Raw genomic sequence first — 18,838 nt, 5'->3', positions numbered from 1 at the left:
GGGCCAATGAGGTCATTCAGGGCCCCAACAATGCTGGAAAGTAGTGTGACCCATCTGGTGACAAGTCCCTCAAACGGACTAGGCTGATATGTCTATATAATACCACTGTCCAAGGGTCTAGCCTGAAAGATGTCTATTAACCCTGTTTTTAAAACATGCCCATGATCGTGGTTTGTTTTAGTAAAAAAAAGATTTAAAAAATCTGGGTTTTTGTCTTAAGTTTTTCTGCCACGTCTTTTCAGAAACCTCGAAGGTCAAGACAGCGAGGCAACGTGACAATAACTTTTGCAAGGCAAGAAATGCCCTTGATATCATTATACCTGCAACATCACTGTTACCGTCCAATCTATGAACACTGAACGTGGTTCACCGCATTCTCCGGTCTTTCTGCATATCCTAGGTCTATATAAAGACGTTATCAAAACACACTCCTCAACAACCTTTGCTAACGAGGAACCTTAAAAATTACATTAAAAAATGCAGTAAAATTATGATGGGAAGTTAATCCCCAAACTAAACAAAATGTTTTTCATTCTCAGTCTCGCCAAATGTAATGTAAGACAAACCAGAAAACCTATATTGAGTCATTCCCGTGATATAAGACAGTTAAAAACCTCATTCGCAATGGCTCTCGAGTCTCACTGTGACCCTCTGAAGTAAAGCAAACCACTCCCTGTCACGTTTTGGGCTTTCCCAATCGACTTCGAGCCATGTGGATCTCCAACATTTAATCCAATGGTTCTTACACTCAGTCAATCCGGTCCCAATGAATTCAGTTAAATTAACCTGGGTATTAGGCATAATAACTGAACATATCATTCATAGGCCTAATTTTAAATTGCAACGGAATTAAAGTTTTAATGTAAGCAAAATGGTTAAATTTCTCATAAATCTGGATGGGAGGTAACGCCATATCAAATTTCAGGACGTTTCAAAATGTCAAAATGAAATATATCTAAATTTACCAATTCCTGGCGATGGATCTATTCCAGTATTAACCGAACACTACTGAGGAAATGCTCTGTTGCACAACACTTGAGAGCAGAATGTGGTCGTGCGCAGTTGTTTCCACAACCGAGTACGTAGCTGTAAGGTGTATTGATGAGAGTCAATGAGGACGATAACGTGCACACTGTTGCATCTCCTGACGTAATCATTGATTAAATACAGTCTGGGACTATCAATTTTTTAACCACCGGAATATTCTTCGTATTTACACCTTACTCGATGACATTTTTGGTCGTTTTCAATGTTCTATACAAAATGAGTTCAACAAATACACAATCATTCGAGTAAGTTTAGACTATGCAACAGCATATGTACATAAAATACTAGGCCGATACACATGCTTCCTGTCCAGTTTCCCAGGGAGTGAGAGGGAGAGAGATAAAATATCGGTGTATCTGCAGTTGAATAAAAACATGAAAAAAAAAATAACAATGCTTCGGGTATCAGGGCGGTGCCTTAAGACCAAGAATAGACGTGGGTGTTGAATACTTGAAAGGCTCTCACTGGGAGTTACTTGCATGGACGTTCAGTTCAGTAGTCCTATGGCTATTATTTTTACTTCTGTCAAAGCATACATACAGAACTGATTGAGGAAATATGAGTCATTTCAATTTTATTACACGACTGACATGGGCTTCATTGATTCCCGCTCTGTGACAAAAAAAAAAAAAATTATTTCACATAGTACTACTAGCTCATGATTTCCGTATATGTATAAATCTAATATGACATCTTACTTCTATTAAGGTTAAGGTATAAAAACAAAAAAAATCATATTCATCTCTCTCTCTCTCTCTCCTCTCTCTCTCTCTCGCTCATTAAATTATGAGTGGAACTTGAGTGGGCAGCAATTGGTTTTTTTTTTCGATTTCATCTTGCAAAATACTAATTTTGAATTGCATTATTAAAGATGAATTACCATAAACTTATTTATTCGCTATATTAATTTGGAATTCGCCCCCCATCAGACAAAGCTGCTCTGTAGTATAGAACCGGAGCTTATGACATATAATGGAATAAAGGAAATGTGTATCTATCTTATCTAATGTGTCAAAAAAACCAAAGGTGATACGAACAATTTTAAAACATTTCATCACATATCTAAAATTCGCGTTCGATGACATATTATTAATTAATACCAGCTTATTGCAGTCATAAATACTCCTTCTCTATAACAAGCACCTACAGAAAGTATGTCAATTTACACTTGCCACGGAGAGAGAGAGAGAGAGAGAGAGAGAGAGAGAGAGAGAGAGAGAGTTGCCATCGTATTCCGCGGCAAAATAGAACCGGTAAACGAACCGCATGGCGGCCTCCTCGTGCCGCCCGCCACCAGACTGCCAAAGATACCACCCACCTGAATTTCGTCTCCATTCAAGGTGATGACGAAGAATTCACAATTAATAATTGGGGGCGTGGTCAACCGGTTCAACAAAATGACACATCGGGCATTACGGAAATCATGTTAAAATTGTAAGCTTTAAACGTACTTTGAATTATGTCTGGATGAAATTATTTACCAAAATAAAACATAAAGGCACCCGACCATGATGTAACAATAGACAGCTATGGGCGTGACCGGACAGGTTTGAGAGAGAGAGAGAGAGAGAGAGAGAGAGAGAGAGAGAGAGAGAGAGAGAGAGAGGTTTGTAAACACATCCAGGATGACAGGTCACGAATATATTTGGACTTTTCTTCGTAATAGTTCTGAGGAAGGTCGATCAAAGAATAACCTATAAATAAAAATGTTAACCACACAGGCCTGACTACTGGAAATTCGTCAAACTTTTTGGAATAATAATCACGACCCCCCCAAAAAATAATTGTAAATAGGCTTATATATGAAGAAACTTTCCATTATTGAGCAATTTCTACCGTCATTGGCTGCCTTCTTCCACTGCAAAGCAAGTGACATATAGACCTAACCTTCTGTTAGGCCTAACGTGAAATCATGGACTATTCATGCTCCCTGGAACCCCAGTTTCAATTTTAAACGAGCAATTATTATCACAATACTTCTGCGTCTGTTTCAAGAACGATTACATCTAAATAACATTAAGGAAAATACATCAGGAAATGTCAAGTGCTTAAAAACAAATAGGACTTTCAAGGAAAATTCAAACATTTGTAAGACTTAAGTTACTCACATTTCAACAAGGTTGATTCACAAGAGAGACTTATTAAATCCGATACTCCTGTCATTTACCACGAGATTATTATTATAAGTCCTCCACGCACTGCACTATCACTGACACAACTAAAGGACACGACTTGTTTTTAACGTTGAAATGGTACGTTGAGTTCAACGTTCCACGCCGCCAAGTCAGCTGCTCCACGAAACCAAGATATCACGCCATGCTTCTTGCCATTCGTCTGCTTAGCGAGAAAACAAATACGATTTTAGTCGCGTCTTAATGCAACGACGCTCTCAATAGTAAGACAGATAACTGGAAAATATAATTCTAACCGACGAATGACAAAATCAACATGATAATATTTATGTAAGGGCTCAAATAAAATATTAAATTTTCATAAATTTCGCCCACCAACATCGTCATCAGGTCAGTGACGTCACCTCGTACGAGCTTAAAAGAAGTTGCTGTTTAGTGAAAAATTCCACCTGCAATCAATACAATTCTAAATTAATATAAAGCGAAATTCGTTTATTTATCGGCGAAGCATATTTTAAGCTTTAATTTTCACTTTGAATTTAATTCAAGACCACGCATAAAGACTTCTAAATTACTGACATGGCACCTGGCCATAGTATTCCAGCCTATTCGTTCCATTGAATGAAACGCTGCACCAGACTGACCAATGAAAATGGCGATAAGAAAGCTGCTCTCTTTTCAACGGCTAAACCTTCACAACATAGACGTACCGGCGAGGATTTCTTAATGCCAGAGAGAGAATCACCTGTTTACTGAATACGTCACGCTCGCTAAGCGGATTGTAATTCTACAATCTTTCCAGCCCACTTTTCCAGCCTTTCCTTCCAGTTCGCTTTTCTACGTTAAAGTTGTTACAAGGTTTTAAGTAATAAACGATAAAACCTGGAAGCTTTGTTTTTGATGGTTTGTGTATATATTTTTGCTGGTGCTATATTATAGAGCGGTATGCACCCATACCTGCATAAAATGTAGTGAGTGTGTGTGTGTGTGTTATTGGTACCTAGTACTATAAGAACGGCATACACACTCACCTACAAAAATTGCAGTGTGTGTGTGTAAAATGTGTGTATTTTTGCTAGTATTTGTATGTAGAGCGGCATACACCCACACCTACTAAAGTGTACTCGGGTGTCGACAAATTATTCCAATTTTCATTATACCTAAAACACAATATATTAATGAAACCAGACTTTATATAAAAAAGAAAAAATTCTGACACTGGTGTAAGGACAACGCTTATTCATAATTTTCTCTGTACATAATTCATCATTCGCGTTGTTCTTATTTCCCCCTGAGAGAGCATTCAGCGGGCTTTCCGTCAGTGTATAAAGCTTGTATAACCACATATTGTGTACTTTTATATTTTGTATTTTATGTCTCTCAAGAAACACAAATCGGGTCTCGCCGACCCACTTTTACTCTCTCGCGGGTCGGTGACCACATTTCCGTCCGCATGCTGTATATTTATATTTCCCTTGACTGTAATAAAAACGTTACGGGCTGCTCTGTGAGCAAGAGCCCGTGCTGACACAAGGTCAGCTAAATCAAAAACAACAACATAATAAAAATCAGTACACTTCTACCTGCCTCTTTGTCCACCTCTCACAACTGGTGACCTCCCGGTTTGGACGGTGACCCAAGCGGTTTTGGCTCAGCCATTAAGGGACTCACTACCGCCGCTCACCTTCAGAGATCTTTAACGGACTCATACGGCGCCTCAGTATAGATCTCTGAAAGCTCCTACCGTGGAAATAACCAACGCCTCTAACGGACTAAATACGGCATACCTGCCCAAGGTGTGTTCAGGCGTTTCCTCAAACGGTTTGGCCCGCCATTCACGACTCTGTCGACCGTTTTTGTGAGAGAGGACAATGGGCGCAAACAGTACCTCGCGGGAAACCTCGCGGGAAACCGGGCCTGTCCCCCGCCCCAGCGACGGACTCTGACACAGCGGTCCGCTCAAGCTGTCAAATTGCCCCCCTTCACAACGGCTGACCCCTCCTTCCTGGTTCTTTCCGAGGCCGAAGGGCAATTCCGGATCGCGGGGCTCACAAACAAAGTGCTGCAGGCTGACCTCGTCGCAGCGGCTCTCCCGGAGACAGAGGTGCTCTGGCCGAATATCTAACTGGCTGAACCGGTCGAGCACGAATCGGACTTGTCACGCTCGACGAGATAAAAGAAAGGCTCTTGACAGCCTATTCCGTGCCTATCGCTGAAAGGGCCGCCCGCGTCGACCTAGTCGCGAACGCCCCATGCGCGGCGCCGACACCCAAGATGCCTGGGACACTGTGATGGGCCTCGTCCGTCTGCCCGAAATAGGCCCCGATGGAAAAAAAGGTAGAGATCAGCCTGAGCCGCGAAATATTCCTGCGGCAACTCGAGCCGGACATCCGAAAGCAGCTGACCGACGCGTACACCCTAGAGGACGACGAACTACTAGAGAAGGCAAAGAAGCTGACGTTGTCAAACAATGCCGCGAAGCTCGCCGCCCCCCCCCGATCCTACCGTGTGCCTGGCCGCAGAAAAGGAAGAAGACGACGACGACCCAACGCAAGAGATCGGCGCCGTATCCCAAGGGAAGTCCTCCCACACGCAGCGAGGTGAAAACTCCTGTGCCGCTTCCACCGAGGTTCGAGATTCGCCAGGAGGTGCGAAGCCCTTGCACCTTCCAACAGTCAAAAAACGACGACGGCAAACAAAACAAAACCAAGGCCGCCCGTGGCAACGGCCGCGTCGGAACCACACACCGTAGGGTTTCTACGTCCGCAACGCGATCTCCGGCCGGAGGATGTTGGTGGATACGGGGGCAATGCACTCGATATTCCCGCCGTCAGGAAAAGACCGTAGCCGCGAGCCCGACAAAACAACCTCCCTCGTCGCCGCAAGAAAAATCGGGACCCCGCCCCCAATGCCGTTTCCTACGGCACGAAGCCCCTCGAGATATCCATCTTGGGGCGAAACTACGTCTGGGAATTCACAATCGCGGACGTCAGGATCCCGCTACTGGGGGCAGACTTCCTGGCGCAGAACGGCTCCTGGTGGACGTGGGCCGCAAACGCCTCCTCGACACGGGGACATGCCTTTCCCTTCCACTAGCAGCAGGCCCGGGCGCCCCTACAATTTGTACCATCGCCCCCCACAAATACGGCAACCTCCTGCAGGAGTTCCCCGAAGTCTTCAAGCCGGAACTTCGTCAGGCGGCAGGGACGCCGCCCAAGCACGGGATATTCCACCACATAGCCACCACAGGCGACACACGCGAAGTTCCGACGACTCCCTCCAGGCCGCCTCCAGGAGGCGAAGCAGGCGTTCTCGGAGATGGAACGAATGGGCATCTGCAAGAAAGCATCGAGCCCTTGGGCGTCGCCCCTGCACATGGTACAGAAACCTGACGGCACCTGGAGGCCCTGCGGAGACTACAGAAGACTCAACCTCGCTACAATCCCCGACCAATACCCCTTGCCAAACATGCAGGATTTAGACAGGGGCCCTTCATGGGGCGAAGGTCTTCACAAAAATGGACCTCTTAAAATCCTATTTTTCCAGTTCCAGTGCACCCCGCCCGAGGATGTCCCCAAGACTGCCATCATCACGCCTTTTGGCTCCTTCGTTTTCCATTACTCAACAACCTTCGGCCTGAGGAATGCAGGGGCCACCTTCCAGCGCCTGATGGACAGCATCCTGGGGGACCTGCCCTTCTGCGTCTGCTACGTCGACGATATCTTGATTTTTTCCAGGTCCTTGGAGGAGCACCTACATCACGTCCGAGCGGTCCTGAAGCGCCTGCAGGAAACGGGCTGGTCGTCCGTTTCGACAAATGCACCTTCGGCGCCGAGAAGGTGGACTTCTCGGACACGAGATCTCCGCGACGGGCGTGCGCCCATGGCCTCGAAGGTATGGCGTGGTGCAGAAGTTCCCAACACCAACCACGGTCAAGGTCCTTGCAGGAGTTCATCGGAATGGTCAATTACTACCGTCCTGCTGCAACCTTTACGCCTCACCACCGACGCCAGCAACGTCGCCTGCTGGGCTGTCCTCGAGCAGGTGGTCCGGAGGGCGAGCCCCAGCCACTCGCCTTCTACAGCAAAAAAACTATCAGCCGCCGAGGACGAGGTACAGCACGTTCGACCGCGAACCTCCTGGCAGGACGGACCCACCTCCCTTTGGTACAACGCCTTCACCTAAGGCGGGCGACGCTTGGGTCAGCGAGACACAGAGGCACCTAGCAGCCATCGCAGAGTTCGGTTGCACCATCCAGTACGTGCCTGGCGGGAAGAACCCCGTGGCAGACGCCCTATCGAGGATAGAATCAACGCCGTGCGTCTCGGGTCGACTACGAAGACCTCGCCCGGGAACAGGCTGCCGACCCGGAGACTGCCGCATACCGCACTGCTAATCACCGCCCTCAAGTGGGAAGACGTGCCTTTCGGACCCAAACCCGCAGGCATGACGCTCCTCTGCGACATCAGCACGGGCCGTCCGCGCCCCCCGCTGATCCCAGCCTCACGAAGGAAAGCCGTGTTCGACGTCATACACGGACTCTCGCACCCCTCGGGTGCCGGACGACGGTGCGCCTCCTGACGGAGAAGTTCGTCTGGCATGGAATTCGGAAGGACTCCCTCGAGTGGGCCAGGACCTGCGTGCCTTGCCAAACTAGCAAAATCAGTCGGCACACGGAATCAGGCGTGGGGAAATTTCCGCAGCCGAAACGAAGATTCGGCCACATCCACATAGATCGTCGTGGCCCCCCTGCCCCCGTCGGAAGGCGCCAGGTACCTCCTGACGGTAATCGATCGCTCCACCAGATGGCCCGAGGCACGCCGATGTCGGAGGCGACCACGAAAGCATGTGCCGAAGCACTCCCTCGCCACCTGGATCAGTCGTTTTGGATTTGGGTGCCAGACCGAAATCACGACAGACCGCGGACCAGTTTTTCCTGTCGGAGTTGTGGACTGCCCTGGCCCGCCTAATGGGAACGTCGCTACATGCCACCACCAGCCTACAACCCAGCAGCTAACGGCATGGTGGAGAGAGTCCACCGTTCGATCAAGGCTTCCCTGATGGCGCGCTGCAAGCCGACGAAAAATTGGAAGAGCCAACTACCGTGGGTCCTCCTCGGTCTCAGGACTGCCCCGCGGGCAAACGGCGAGGCATCGACCCGCGGAGAAGGTATACGGGGAGCCCATTAACAGTCCCTGGCGAGTTCTTCCCGACCAATGCCGACGACGCTGACGTCTCCATCGCCAGGCTTCGGAATCCGCCGGGAAGTTCACGCCCTGCGTCAAAACCTTCTCCGACAGAAAACCAAACGTTCCTCCCGAAGGGCCCTATCATCGTGCAAGCACGTCTTCGTCAGGGAGGGACGAAACGCCCGCCGCCCGCCTCTAACGAGACCCTACCGTGGTCCCTTCCGCGTCCTAACGACGCACTGACAAGGCATATCTCTTATCCATCAACGGTCGCGAGGACTGGGTCACAATCGATCGCCTGAAACCAGCCTTCATCATGGACGAGGACCGTCGCAGACGCGATTCCACCCAGGGCGCCTCAATCTTCCTCGGAAAAAGCGACTCCTTCGATCGCCAAACCTCCTAGCCGTAGCCGCGGCCGCCCTCGAAAGACGGTCGAACCCCCCGAGGATCACCTCAGGAGGCATCCCGTCCCCGGGAAAACCCCGAGGATCTACCACAACAACTAATATCACGCACCCGAGGGCGCCTCCGCCGTCCAGCTCGCTTCCGCGAGTGACTACCCGAAGTACAAAGAAGTCAGCCAACAATCATACCTAATTATTGTCTTAGGGGGAGTATTTGTAAGGACAAACGCTTATTCATAATTTTCTCTGTACATAATTCATCATTCGCGTTGTTCTTATTTCCCCCTGAGAGAGCATTCAGCGGGCTTTCCGTCAGTGTATAAAGCTTGTATACTCACATATTGTGTACTTTTATATTTTGTATTTTATGTCTCTCAGAAACACAAATCGGGTCTCGCCGACCCACTTTTACTCTCTCGCGGGTCGGTGACCACATTTCCGTCCGCATGCTGTATATTTATATTTCCCTTGACTGTAATAAAAATCAGTACACTTCTACCTGCCTCTTTGTCCACCTCTCACACTGGAGTACCTTACTCATAAATCCATACATTCGTAAGATCTCAAGGCTTTATCAACTGAAGGTATAAGGCAAAATCAATGAACATTTTTATACAATTTCTTATTGTTTATGATTGATTCAACGAGATCATCGCTTGCTCGCTGGATTAGCTGCTACTAGAGAATTAGATTCAGAAGTATAATGAATTTATCAACAACTTTGAGGCCATATCTCGCTGTTGTTGCTTTTGGCCGTCCGTATCGATGACGGTTTTAGTTATGGCTAAGATTCACTAACGAAAGGAAATATTTAGGATGTCAAAGTCCTTAGTTAACATGCTTGTTCTCAAGTCCAGCCTTACTTAATCCTATTTGTACCACGGACTAGCCACCATTTATGATTTAAGCTCCTTAGTCAGCATTTTACGTAATTCTGTTCTGTACTCCTCGGCCTTGTGCTAAGGTTATTGTCACAACTCAATCCAGGGTTAAGAAGCTTAAGACACTGGTGGTGGTGGTGGTGGTGGTGGTGTGGTGTGGTGGTGGTGGTGGTGGTGGTATTATTATTATTATTATTATTATTATTATTATTATTATTATTATTATTATTATTTTATTATTATTATTATTATTATTATTATTATTATTATTTATTTCTTGTTGACGTACTAGCAAGCATCTATGGCTGCCTTGTAACATATATGATCTTATATTGAAAGATAAAACTATTTATGTTGCTTGTATTACCTTTAGATAAGTTAGAAACCCAAAAAGCTCTAGCAACTGGCAGCACCTTAGTAAAAAAAGAAAAAAATACTAATTCACCAACGAAAAACTATCAGAGATTCGACTTGGAATATGCTTCATTGGCCACTACTTAGCTTAAGTAACTATTAAAATAAAATTCATGGTCAAAACAGCTGTTTTACTGCCAAAAAGAGAAAGCAAGCTTGGTCTATTTCCACTTATAAATGTCACTTTCTTGGGATCTCTCTCTGTTATACGAATATTCCTAACATCTCCCTTTACCCTCCATGCAAATATTGTTATATAAATTATTGCACGTAAGATATGAAAGGCACCAGAATAACAAACCAAACCAAAATTACAATAGGGAACAAAATTCTTATCCAATACACAGATAGCAGTGTAAATGCATCAGCCCAGCGTCTGGTTGGCTCCTGGGTTTTATTTTAGTATCCCGCTGCAAAATATATCTACTCGTTTTCTTTACAATATTTTTAGTTTGAAGAAAACCAAAACTAATAGTAGACTAAACTATTTACGAGAATTAGGGATACCATTACAAAGCCCGGCACTTACTCTCTCCAAATGGAATATAGCTAGAATAAAATGGACGAATCAAACCATATTCAAGCAGAAAATTATTTGGAAATCAAATTGACTTTGACTTCCTGCGAACATTTAACATTAATATTTGAAGCCTAATAGAAAGTTTATGTAGATCAAGTTGAAACGGATATGGAAATTAGGCCTATTTAGGCATGTCCGCACCAACCAGGTGAAACTAGCAGGTTTTACTGTCAGATGGGCTCCTGTGCATTATATATACATTATAGATACATATATATAATATATATATATATATAATATATATATATATAATATATATAATAAAAGCAGCCCATAAAAAAACACCCAAAATATAGAGAGAAAAGTACTATATTTCAGAGACTGCTGTCTCTCTCTTCAGGTATATGAATGAGAAAAGTTTACAGAAAAGGTGGTATTTATACCAAGAGATCCATCCACAGGTAAGCCAATTTAGGTCACCCTTGCTGATAATCTTCCTTTAATCTTCTTAAGCGTTGGTTGAATAAAAACCTTGACGATCACATCTGAATCCCATGCTCCTTTTGAGATGTTCGTTACCTGCCTCTCTTTTATTAAGACTGATTCCATCATTTGACTCTTGTACCGGCAGTTGCTGCTATAAATTATAAGTGACAAATTCCAGTTTATTCTATGGTTATGTTCATTTCTATGGTTGAAAATAGCTGAGTTCTGTTGTCCATGCCTAACTGACCGTTTGTGTTGTATTAATCTCTGGGGAAGTGATTTTCCTGTAAATCCAATGTAAGATTGGTCACAGTCCTGGCATGGGATTTCATAAACCCCTGTTTCCTTGGGGAATGTCTTTTGTTGGACGTTAATCAGGGATTTGGCTAAGTTGTTTGGGTAAGTAAATGCAAAAGGGTTAGATTTTCCGAGGGTCTGAGTCACTGTTTTAATCCTGTCCAGGTGAGGAATTTTTATTTTATTGTAGGGTGTTTCTTTGGTCTTGTTTTGAGGGGGTTGGTAGGAAATTACGTTTGCTTTAGATGGAATTCTGTTGTAACAGAACATTTTTACCAGTCATATATATAGTATATATATATATATATATATATATATATATATATATATATATATATATATGGGACTAGTTCTTGTCCAATTCGGTTCATATACTTAGAAATTATATCAATCATCTATGCAATATCTGAGCAAGCTTATAAAATTTAGTTAATTATGACCTATCGTTACTCAAGTATGCGTGGCTTATTTACATTCACAAATCCGAAGCAGCAATTTTCGTTTACGTCGAATTCAGTAGGCCTATGTCATGGGAACTGCTTCTACAACCAGGATCCACATAGGATCAACCCTTATGTGTTAAGTCTATCTACCCGAATTCGAACCTGGGTCTCTAGTTTGTAATTTATATACCAAGATAAATGGACTTTAATCACAAAGATATTAAGAGAAATGCCAAAGTTCTTAACTGGGTGTTCTGTGCACTAGCGCTGGCCTACGAAACTATGTCCGTTTGAAGTTAACACTTCAGTGAACTTTCAAAACCAATGCTCCACTATCCATCTAAAGATTCAGGCGTTGGCCAGCATTTATTGACAAGGCATATTATATCCAACCTTTTACCTAAAGCTAAAGACGTTATAAAGGCGTACTTCCATTGAGAATGCTTTGTTTTGTTAAGTCAAAATAAATGTCCTATTTGGAGTCCTACAATATCTTTTAAATAAGTCATTTCTGCTAGCAAAAATCATATGTCATTTTGATGATGAACCCGTTGCACACTACAGAAACTCCATGAAAGTAATGCAGATCCTTCTTTCTTGACTCCAGTATAATGTTAACTTTGCAAATGATAGTGAAAATGCAACAAGACCTATACGTCGCAACTACGAAGGCACTAGGCCTATGTCTGATTGCTGTTAAGGCCAGTATATACTATATACCATGAATTTCGTGCCTGCTTACATAAAATGATAACATTCTTTACAGTTCTACACTATACATCTCCCAGAACATACAAGGAATATACTTCGATGTTCAACTTTCGCAAAGTCCGCACGTACATTAAATACTGCCTAGACGAAAGATTAATATGCAATACTCCTGTACAACCATTTAACAGCACGTGTAAGAGATACTGTGAGGAATACCATTTAGGCCTATTAGTATAATATTAATGAAAGCGAACATAATTAATTATCTTCTCAATAACCTCCGTATCTACTGCTCATCGTAGAAGCATCAACCAAAACTCAAAAGACTATTTATAGGCCTTTACTCACATTCCATATGTCCCCATCGATGAAGAAGTATATCAGAATCACGCTTAATAGTTCGTAATCGAACAAATATCCTACTTTACAGTCTGGAAGCCTGGAAATACACGACCTTCCTTTACCACTTGTGACTGAACACTGATACTGATAGTAGTACTAGTAAGCCTTTTTAACAGTTTGTTCGAGGTGTCTCACGATAGTTCTGGTGGACGTGTTACAGTACAAACAAGATACTTCCATTGCTTCACTGCGTTTCTAGGCTTCCGTAGGACATATTCCGGGGTCATTCTTATGAAGGAGAACTGTTTAGCACATTCTTACATAAGTTTTGCAGCCATTCAAGTTTATTTTGAGCGTATTACATAATATAAATGATCGAACGGCTGATTTTAGCATTTCTGACCTCGATAACTTGTTCTTAGCTCACAGGAAAAGTTTTAATAAGACATATTCATAACTTTGTTTAGTTCCACGTCAAAGTTTCAAAACTCTGAAACGGGCAAGGAAACACACAACGTAACTTTCATATATTTTTAATGTATAAAGGACTTATAAAAATATGCAATATCACATGTAAGTACAAGAATGGCGCTATTATTTGAAAAGTTATCATCAATCAATCCTTTGAAAAACACTGAAGAGGTGAATAGATAGCTGAAGATAAACATGGTTATGGGAAAAGAATAAAGAAAATGGATATCTCAGGTTCATAGCGGGATCTCTTTGTGTTTTCCCCCTTACAATTCTAAATAGCACTTCATGTTACAAAAAAAAAAGCCCATCGTATATCATATATATATAAATCTTGAATATCTTTATCACAAACTTAAGAGAAATTACCAGTGATAAACTGTTATGAAAGATCTATTGGCTATGAGCAACTAAAACGAATGCAGTCTACTGATCTGCAACTGAGCAAGTGTATACAAAGCTTATCCACATAAGTATGGTTACTGGCATTCTTAGAAGTTGACCCAATGGGGGGGAAGAAGGTCAGGTCAGGTCTCTGCCCTGACCATCCGCAGGTCAAGACGGCATCAATAAGGACAGATATCATCAACTAAAGCCAAGAGTTACCTGCATTAAGACCCTACAGCCACTATTAACATAACTTATTTCTCAGGATCTGGAACAGGAACCAAGTCTTACCAGATATCTCAGTAGAACTCAGCACCTGCAACAGAGAACCTATGCCCAAACCCAAAAGGGTTGGTTCACTTAAGGTAGATTCTTGGATGAGCTCTATGCTTACGAGACTTTTGTTTGGCGACAGCTGATTGGCTGGTACCGGGAGGTAGGCAGCTCCCACCCAATCAACGGCCGCCAAACAAACGTCTCGTAGGCATAGGGCTCACCCAAGAATCTACCTTAAGTGAACCAGCTATAGTACATCCACAGGAAACCTTGGCAACTGAAGCCAACTCTGTCCACAACAGACCTCTGTACTCAAGATGAATAAAAGTTTTCGAGACCCTGGTATGAAGGACAGAAATCAAGTCGTTAAGATATCAGATATCTCAGCAGAATTGAGACCAAGTCCGTTTGATACCAGGTATCTCAGTAGAACTGAGACTACTGTTTGATATCAGGTATCTCAGTAGAACTGAGACTACTGTTTGATATCAGGTATCTCAGTAGAACTGAGACTACTGTTTGATATCAGGTATCTCAGTAGAACTGAGACTAAGTCCAGAGGGATTCCAAGTAACAGAGAAAAAAGATATGCTCAAAATCTCTTTTATCTTTAGTAGAGAGTAAGATCCGAAAAAAATGCCCTTCCTGGCGCCCAGATGCCAACTCAGACTAAAACAGTGTGCTATAGTAACATTTTTTCTGCTATAAATCTCCTGAAGCACTTGGCGTAAACCGCCAGTGCAGCTGACATCTTTGGTATAATGACGAACAGAAAGTAAAAGGCCAAGAAACCATCATGGTAACGATGGATGTAAAATAAAAAAAATATATATATTTACAAATATCACTGCAGGGTCTGTGAACATTACTACTGTGTACTGTGGCTACTGAGACAGAAAGCATCCTTTTGGCATCGTCGTACCTTTCTTTAGGCATCGTACCTTCAGGCGCTTTACAAGAGTAAAGCAAAAACTCTTTGATCGAGAGTGAACAAGCTGCATTGCAAAGTATCAAGTCTTGGTTATCTACAGGGCATAATAACAATGTAACATACTTAACATAACAGATTGGACAGCAGCCTATGAAGGAATTACACAAAAAATGATTAGAATCGTGGCGCTTAAAAACCTAAATCTGGCCTGGTAGCGAAGAGAAAAAATTAATTTGATCTCAAAAGTAAACATGCATTCTTCTTATTCATTATCGAGGAGATGAATCTTCAAAAACACCTCCTACTCCTACTCCTCCTCCTCCCCCTCCTCTAGGAGGGAGAAAGGCTGGCAATATAAGATTATTACAATATAATCTATGCATTTCTAAGATAAGTATCCTATCTGCTGTCGCTCTCGCTTGGTGGAGATGAGGCGTTCAAAGTGGATAGACTCAGTCCTAACACAGAGTCACAGTACAGACAGATCAAACAACTCAAATCTCAAGATGTAAATACAAAATAAACGCGAAAAAATTATATACAATTATGCATTTGACTAAAAAACACAGAAAAATACAGTTGAAACAACTTCATTCCATTCAGCTTGTGAGTTTTGCTCAGTTGAGAGATTTACCTATACGCCAGATTTTCAGTTGCTCCAAACACGAAAAACTACTGATTAACTATAGACCTTTCAAAAACTGCCATATAACAATACTGGCGGCATTCACACGTCATCACAGTGCATATCACCAAATGGAAATGAATGATCAAAAACTTGGAAATAAACTAATATGACAATCTCAAGTTTTCCCAAGTCACCACTTTCAACGTTAACGTCGACGAAACCTCACAACACACCGAACGATAGCAACGAGCATCAAGGACTAGGAGAATATATCACACAGAACCGTGTGTACGGTAGAAGCATCTCAGAGTATAAATATTATACCAAATAGATGCAGACATCGGAAATACAGGACTGCAGTCTCAAATTGCTATACAATTTTATGATTAGCGTCTGTCGACCGCATCAACTTTTCTCTGGGGGTTCATGAACTGTGAAATTGACTTTCTGGTCAACAATAGTATCTAAGAAGGGACCTAATATATTTATGCTTTTTCAATGAGGCTACAAATATTTAATATGAAGTTAATTGATCAGGGTCCAAAAAACTGATAGGTTTCATGGACTATTTTTGCCAGGACTCAATAGCTTTGTGTTTCAAGGGTAAACAATGGCCCTCTGATGAAATGATTCTGACTTGGCCTATGGAACTAATGAACAGCACAGCACTGGTTGCCACTATTCTGTCGCTGCTCTATCGTGTCACAGACTTCCTGAACCTGGCAAAGATGCAAAAGTCTCTGAGGATCAGAAGCCCTTGCTGATTGCCACTATTCTGTCGCTGCTCTATCGTGTCACAGACTTCCTGAAACTAGCAAAGCTGCAAAACGCTCTGAAGATCAAAAGCCCTTGTTTGAACGACCTTCACAGGAAAGTCTGATTACCCATTTCCACTATTTACAAGCTTAAAAACTACTGTGTAGTGAAAATTCAGTAATGAGGACCCTGCTCCAGGTTGGGAAAACTTCTTCTTCCCTGGATGTCTAATGGAAATCAGAAACCAGGAAAGTGGTATTGTATATTTTCCTGTACCTAAACATAAAACCCCCCAAAAGAAAAGAGAAACGCCTCATTTGAGAAAGTCACCCGTCATTAATAGGTCGTATAAAACCTTAAGAATATTCATTATCATTGATTTCTAATCATACTAAGCAGTAGTTCGGCTTATTATCAAGGAATTCAATGGCATAATAGTTGTGTGAAGAAAAAAAAAGTAAACACTTTGTCCGCACTGGGTCAGAAAAGTAAGACGTTTGCCTCAGTCTTGGATAGGAGAGAGAGAGACCAAGTCTGAAAAGGCTAAACAAACTCCTACCTACCTTTCCCTCAGTCTGTTTTTTCTCCTTTAAGAAACTCAGGCTAACGTTCCAACATTTCCTGGTACCTTATTAAGAAGACTTCTCCTGATACTATCTCCATTAATTTTCGACGTTAACTTACTAACTCGAGGAATATACTGTACTACTGTACATTCCAGATTAGTAGGGGAAACTGTAAACCACCTCATAATAATGCTACATTACTTTGAAATACAGTTGCGTGCTTTCAATTTCTCAAATGCATTTCCATCACTTTCAAACGATATATATATATATATATATATATATATATATATATATATATATATATATATATATATATATATATACATATGCTTCCCAGCATCAGGGAGCTCAGATCTTGGTCAAAGAACGACAGAAGTGGTTACCAATAGAAAACTCTATACATGATGACACATATATATATCCCATAGCAGAGCCACTGGGTCCAGCCAGCCACTGGTTCTGGCCTTCAGTCCCAGTGACACGGGGAACATTTTCCCTTTCAAAAACCCTCACAGGAAACAAAACCACATCTTCCGAAGACACAAACGAAGGCCTCATAGCCAACTGTTCCAGTGCGGCAGTGTTTCAAATAATTAAAAAAAAAAGAAAGTCACTTTTTAGCGATAACTGAGTTTAACCTCGAAGTGCCTTCTTCAGACGTGGCTGACGCCCTCCGTTGCCTTCGAGATCTCTTGTCTGGCGTCTTCGAACGAAGATGAAGACGAGGACGAACGGGACATGGAGGACATGGAGGAGGTCGCTACGGCAAAGGAAGGAGGCTCCTCAGAAGGATTCAACGCATCCTTCTCCGAGCCGTCGTCCTTCCCAAGGAGTACCGGTTCGAAGCTGGGGTTCTCCCGTGCGAATAATCCTCCGCTGGCGCTATACGTCGGCGGGAGCAGGGATTGCGCCGACCAGGACGTCGGGAGTTCGCTCATGAACGCCGTCGAGGAGGACGTTGAGGATTCCGCTGGACGCAGGGCCACGTCTAAGACAGAGGGTGAGGATCCTACGGGGGTGGACTGGCTGGAGTGGACGCAAGGTAACTCCGTTGTATACAGTTCTACAGGTAAGGCGCACGCTCCCCAGCCCAAGGTGGGGCTCAGGTCTTCGTATCTGCAAATAAATAAATAAATAAATAAATAAATAAATAAATAAATAAATAAATAAATAAATGTTTTAAATGCGGTAACTGATATGCAAGTATTCTAAATGTTCAAGAAATGCAAGAAATATTTTTTTTTCAGTATATGTCAAGAAATATGAAACAAATATTCTAAATGTTCAAGAAATGCAAGAAATAAAAAAATTTCTTTGTGTATTTCAAGAAATGTAAAAGAAAAAAAATAGTATATCTCAAGAAACGCAAAAACAAAAAACAAAAATTAGCATATTTCAAGAAATGTAAAAGAAAAAAAAAGTTAGTACATCTCAAAAAATGCAAAATAAAAAATAAATAAATAAATAAATAAAAATAAATATCTCAAGAAATGACAAAAAGAAAAATTGTATATCTCATGAAATACAAAAAAACAAAACAAAAACAAAAAATAAATAAAAATGAATATATCTCAAGAAATGCAAAAAAGTAAATATAGTAAATCTCAAGAATTGCAGAAAAAATGTAGTATATCTCAAGAAATCCCCCCCCCCCCCCCCCCCACAAAAAAAAACAAAAAAAAAAAAAAAAGTGCATCTCAAGAAAGAAAAAAATAGTATATCTCAAGAAATGACAAAAACAAATAAAAAGCAAATACTATATAAAAAAATACAAACAAAATTAGTACATCTTAAAACTGCACACACACACAAAAATAGTATTTCTCAAGAAATGCAATAAAAATATCTAGCTTATCTCAAAATATGCAAGAAAAAAATCTTGATATAAAAAATGGATATAAAATAAATAAATATAAGCTTATCTCAAGATATATATAAAAATGAGATATAA

General features: G+C 42.2%; 2 protein-coding genes across 3 annotated transcripts in view; both read right to left on the bottom strand.

The window, feature by feature from the left end:
• Positions 1-13,026, bottom strand: part of LOC135209758 (uncharacterized) — a 110,267-nt gene extending 97,241 nt beyond the window's left edge. The window contains 1 exon segment of the mRNA XM_064242545.1: positions 12,876-13,026. Within this exon segment, the coding sequence (XP_064098615.1) occupies positions 12,876-12,892 (17 nt within the window). The 5' untranslated portion in view covers positions 12,893-13,026.
• Positions 13,027-17,172: 4,146 nt separating this feature from the next.
• LOC135209647 (uncharacterized) overlaps positions 17,173-18,838 on the bottom strand; it is a 112,318-nt gene continuing 110,652 nt past the window's right edge. For both annotated transcript variants that reach the window (XM_064242372.1, XM_064242371.1), the window contains exon 5: positions 17,173-18,003. In XM_064242372.1, coding sequence (XP_064098442.1) covers positions 17,541-18,003 — 463 coding nt within the window. In that variant the 3' untranslated portion in view covers positions 17,173-17,540. The remainder of the gene's footprint in view (positions 18,004-18,838) is intronic.

The sequence above is a fragment of the Macrobrachium nipponense genome, chromosome 38 (assembly GCF_015104395.2).
Source record: "Macrobrachium nipponense isolate FS-2020 chromosome 38, ASM1510439v2, whole genome shotgun sequence".
NCBI classification, from domain to species: Eukaryota; Metazoa; Arthropoda; class Malacostraca; order Decapoda; family Palaemonidae; genus Macrobrachium; species Macrobrachium nipponense.
This window is presented reverse-complemented; position numbering and strand designations above follow the sequence as displayed.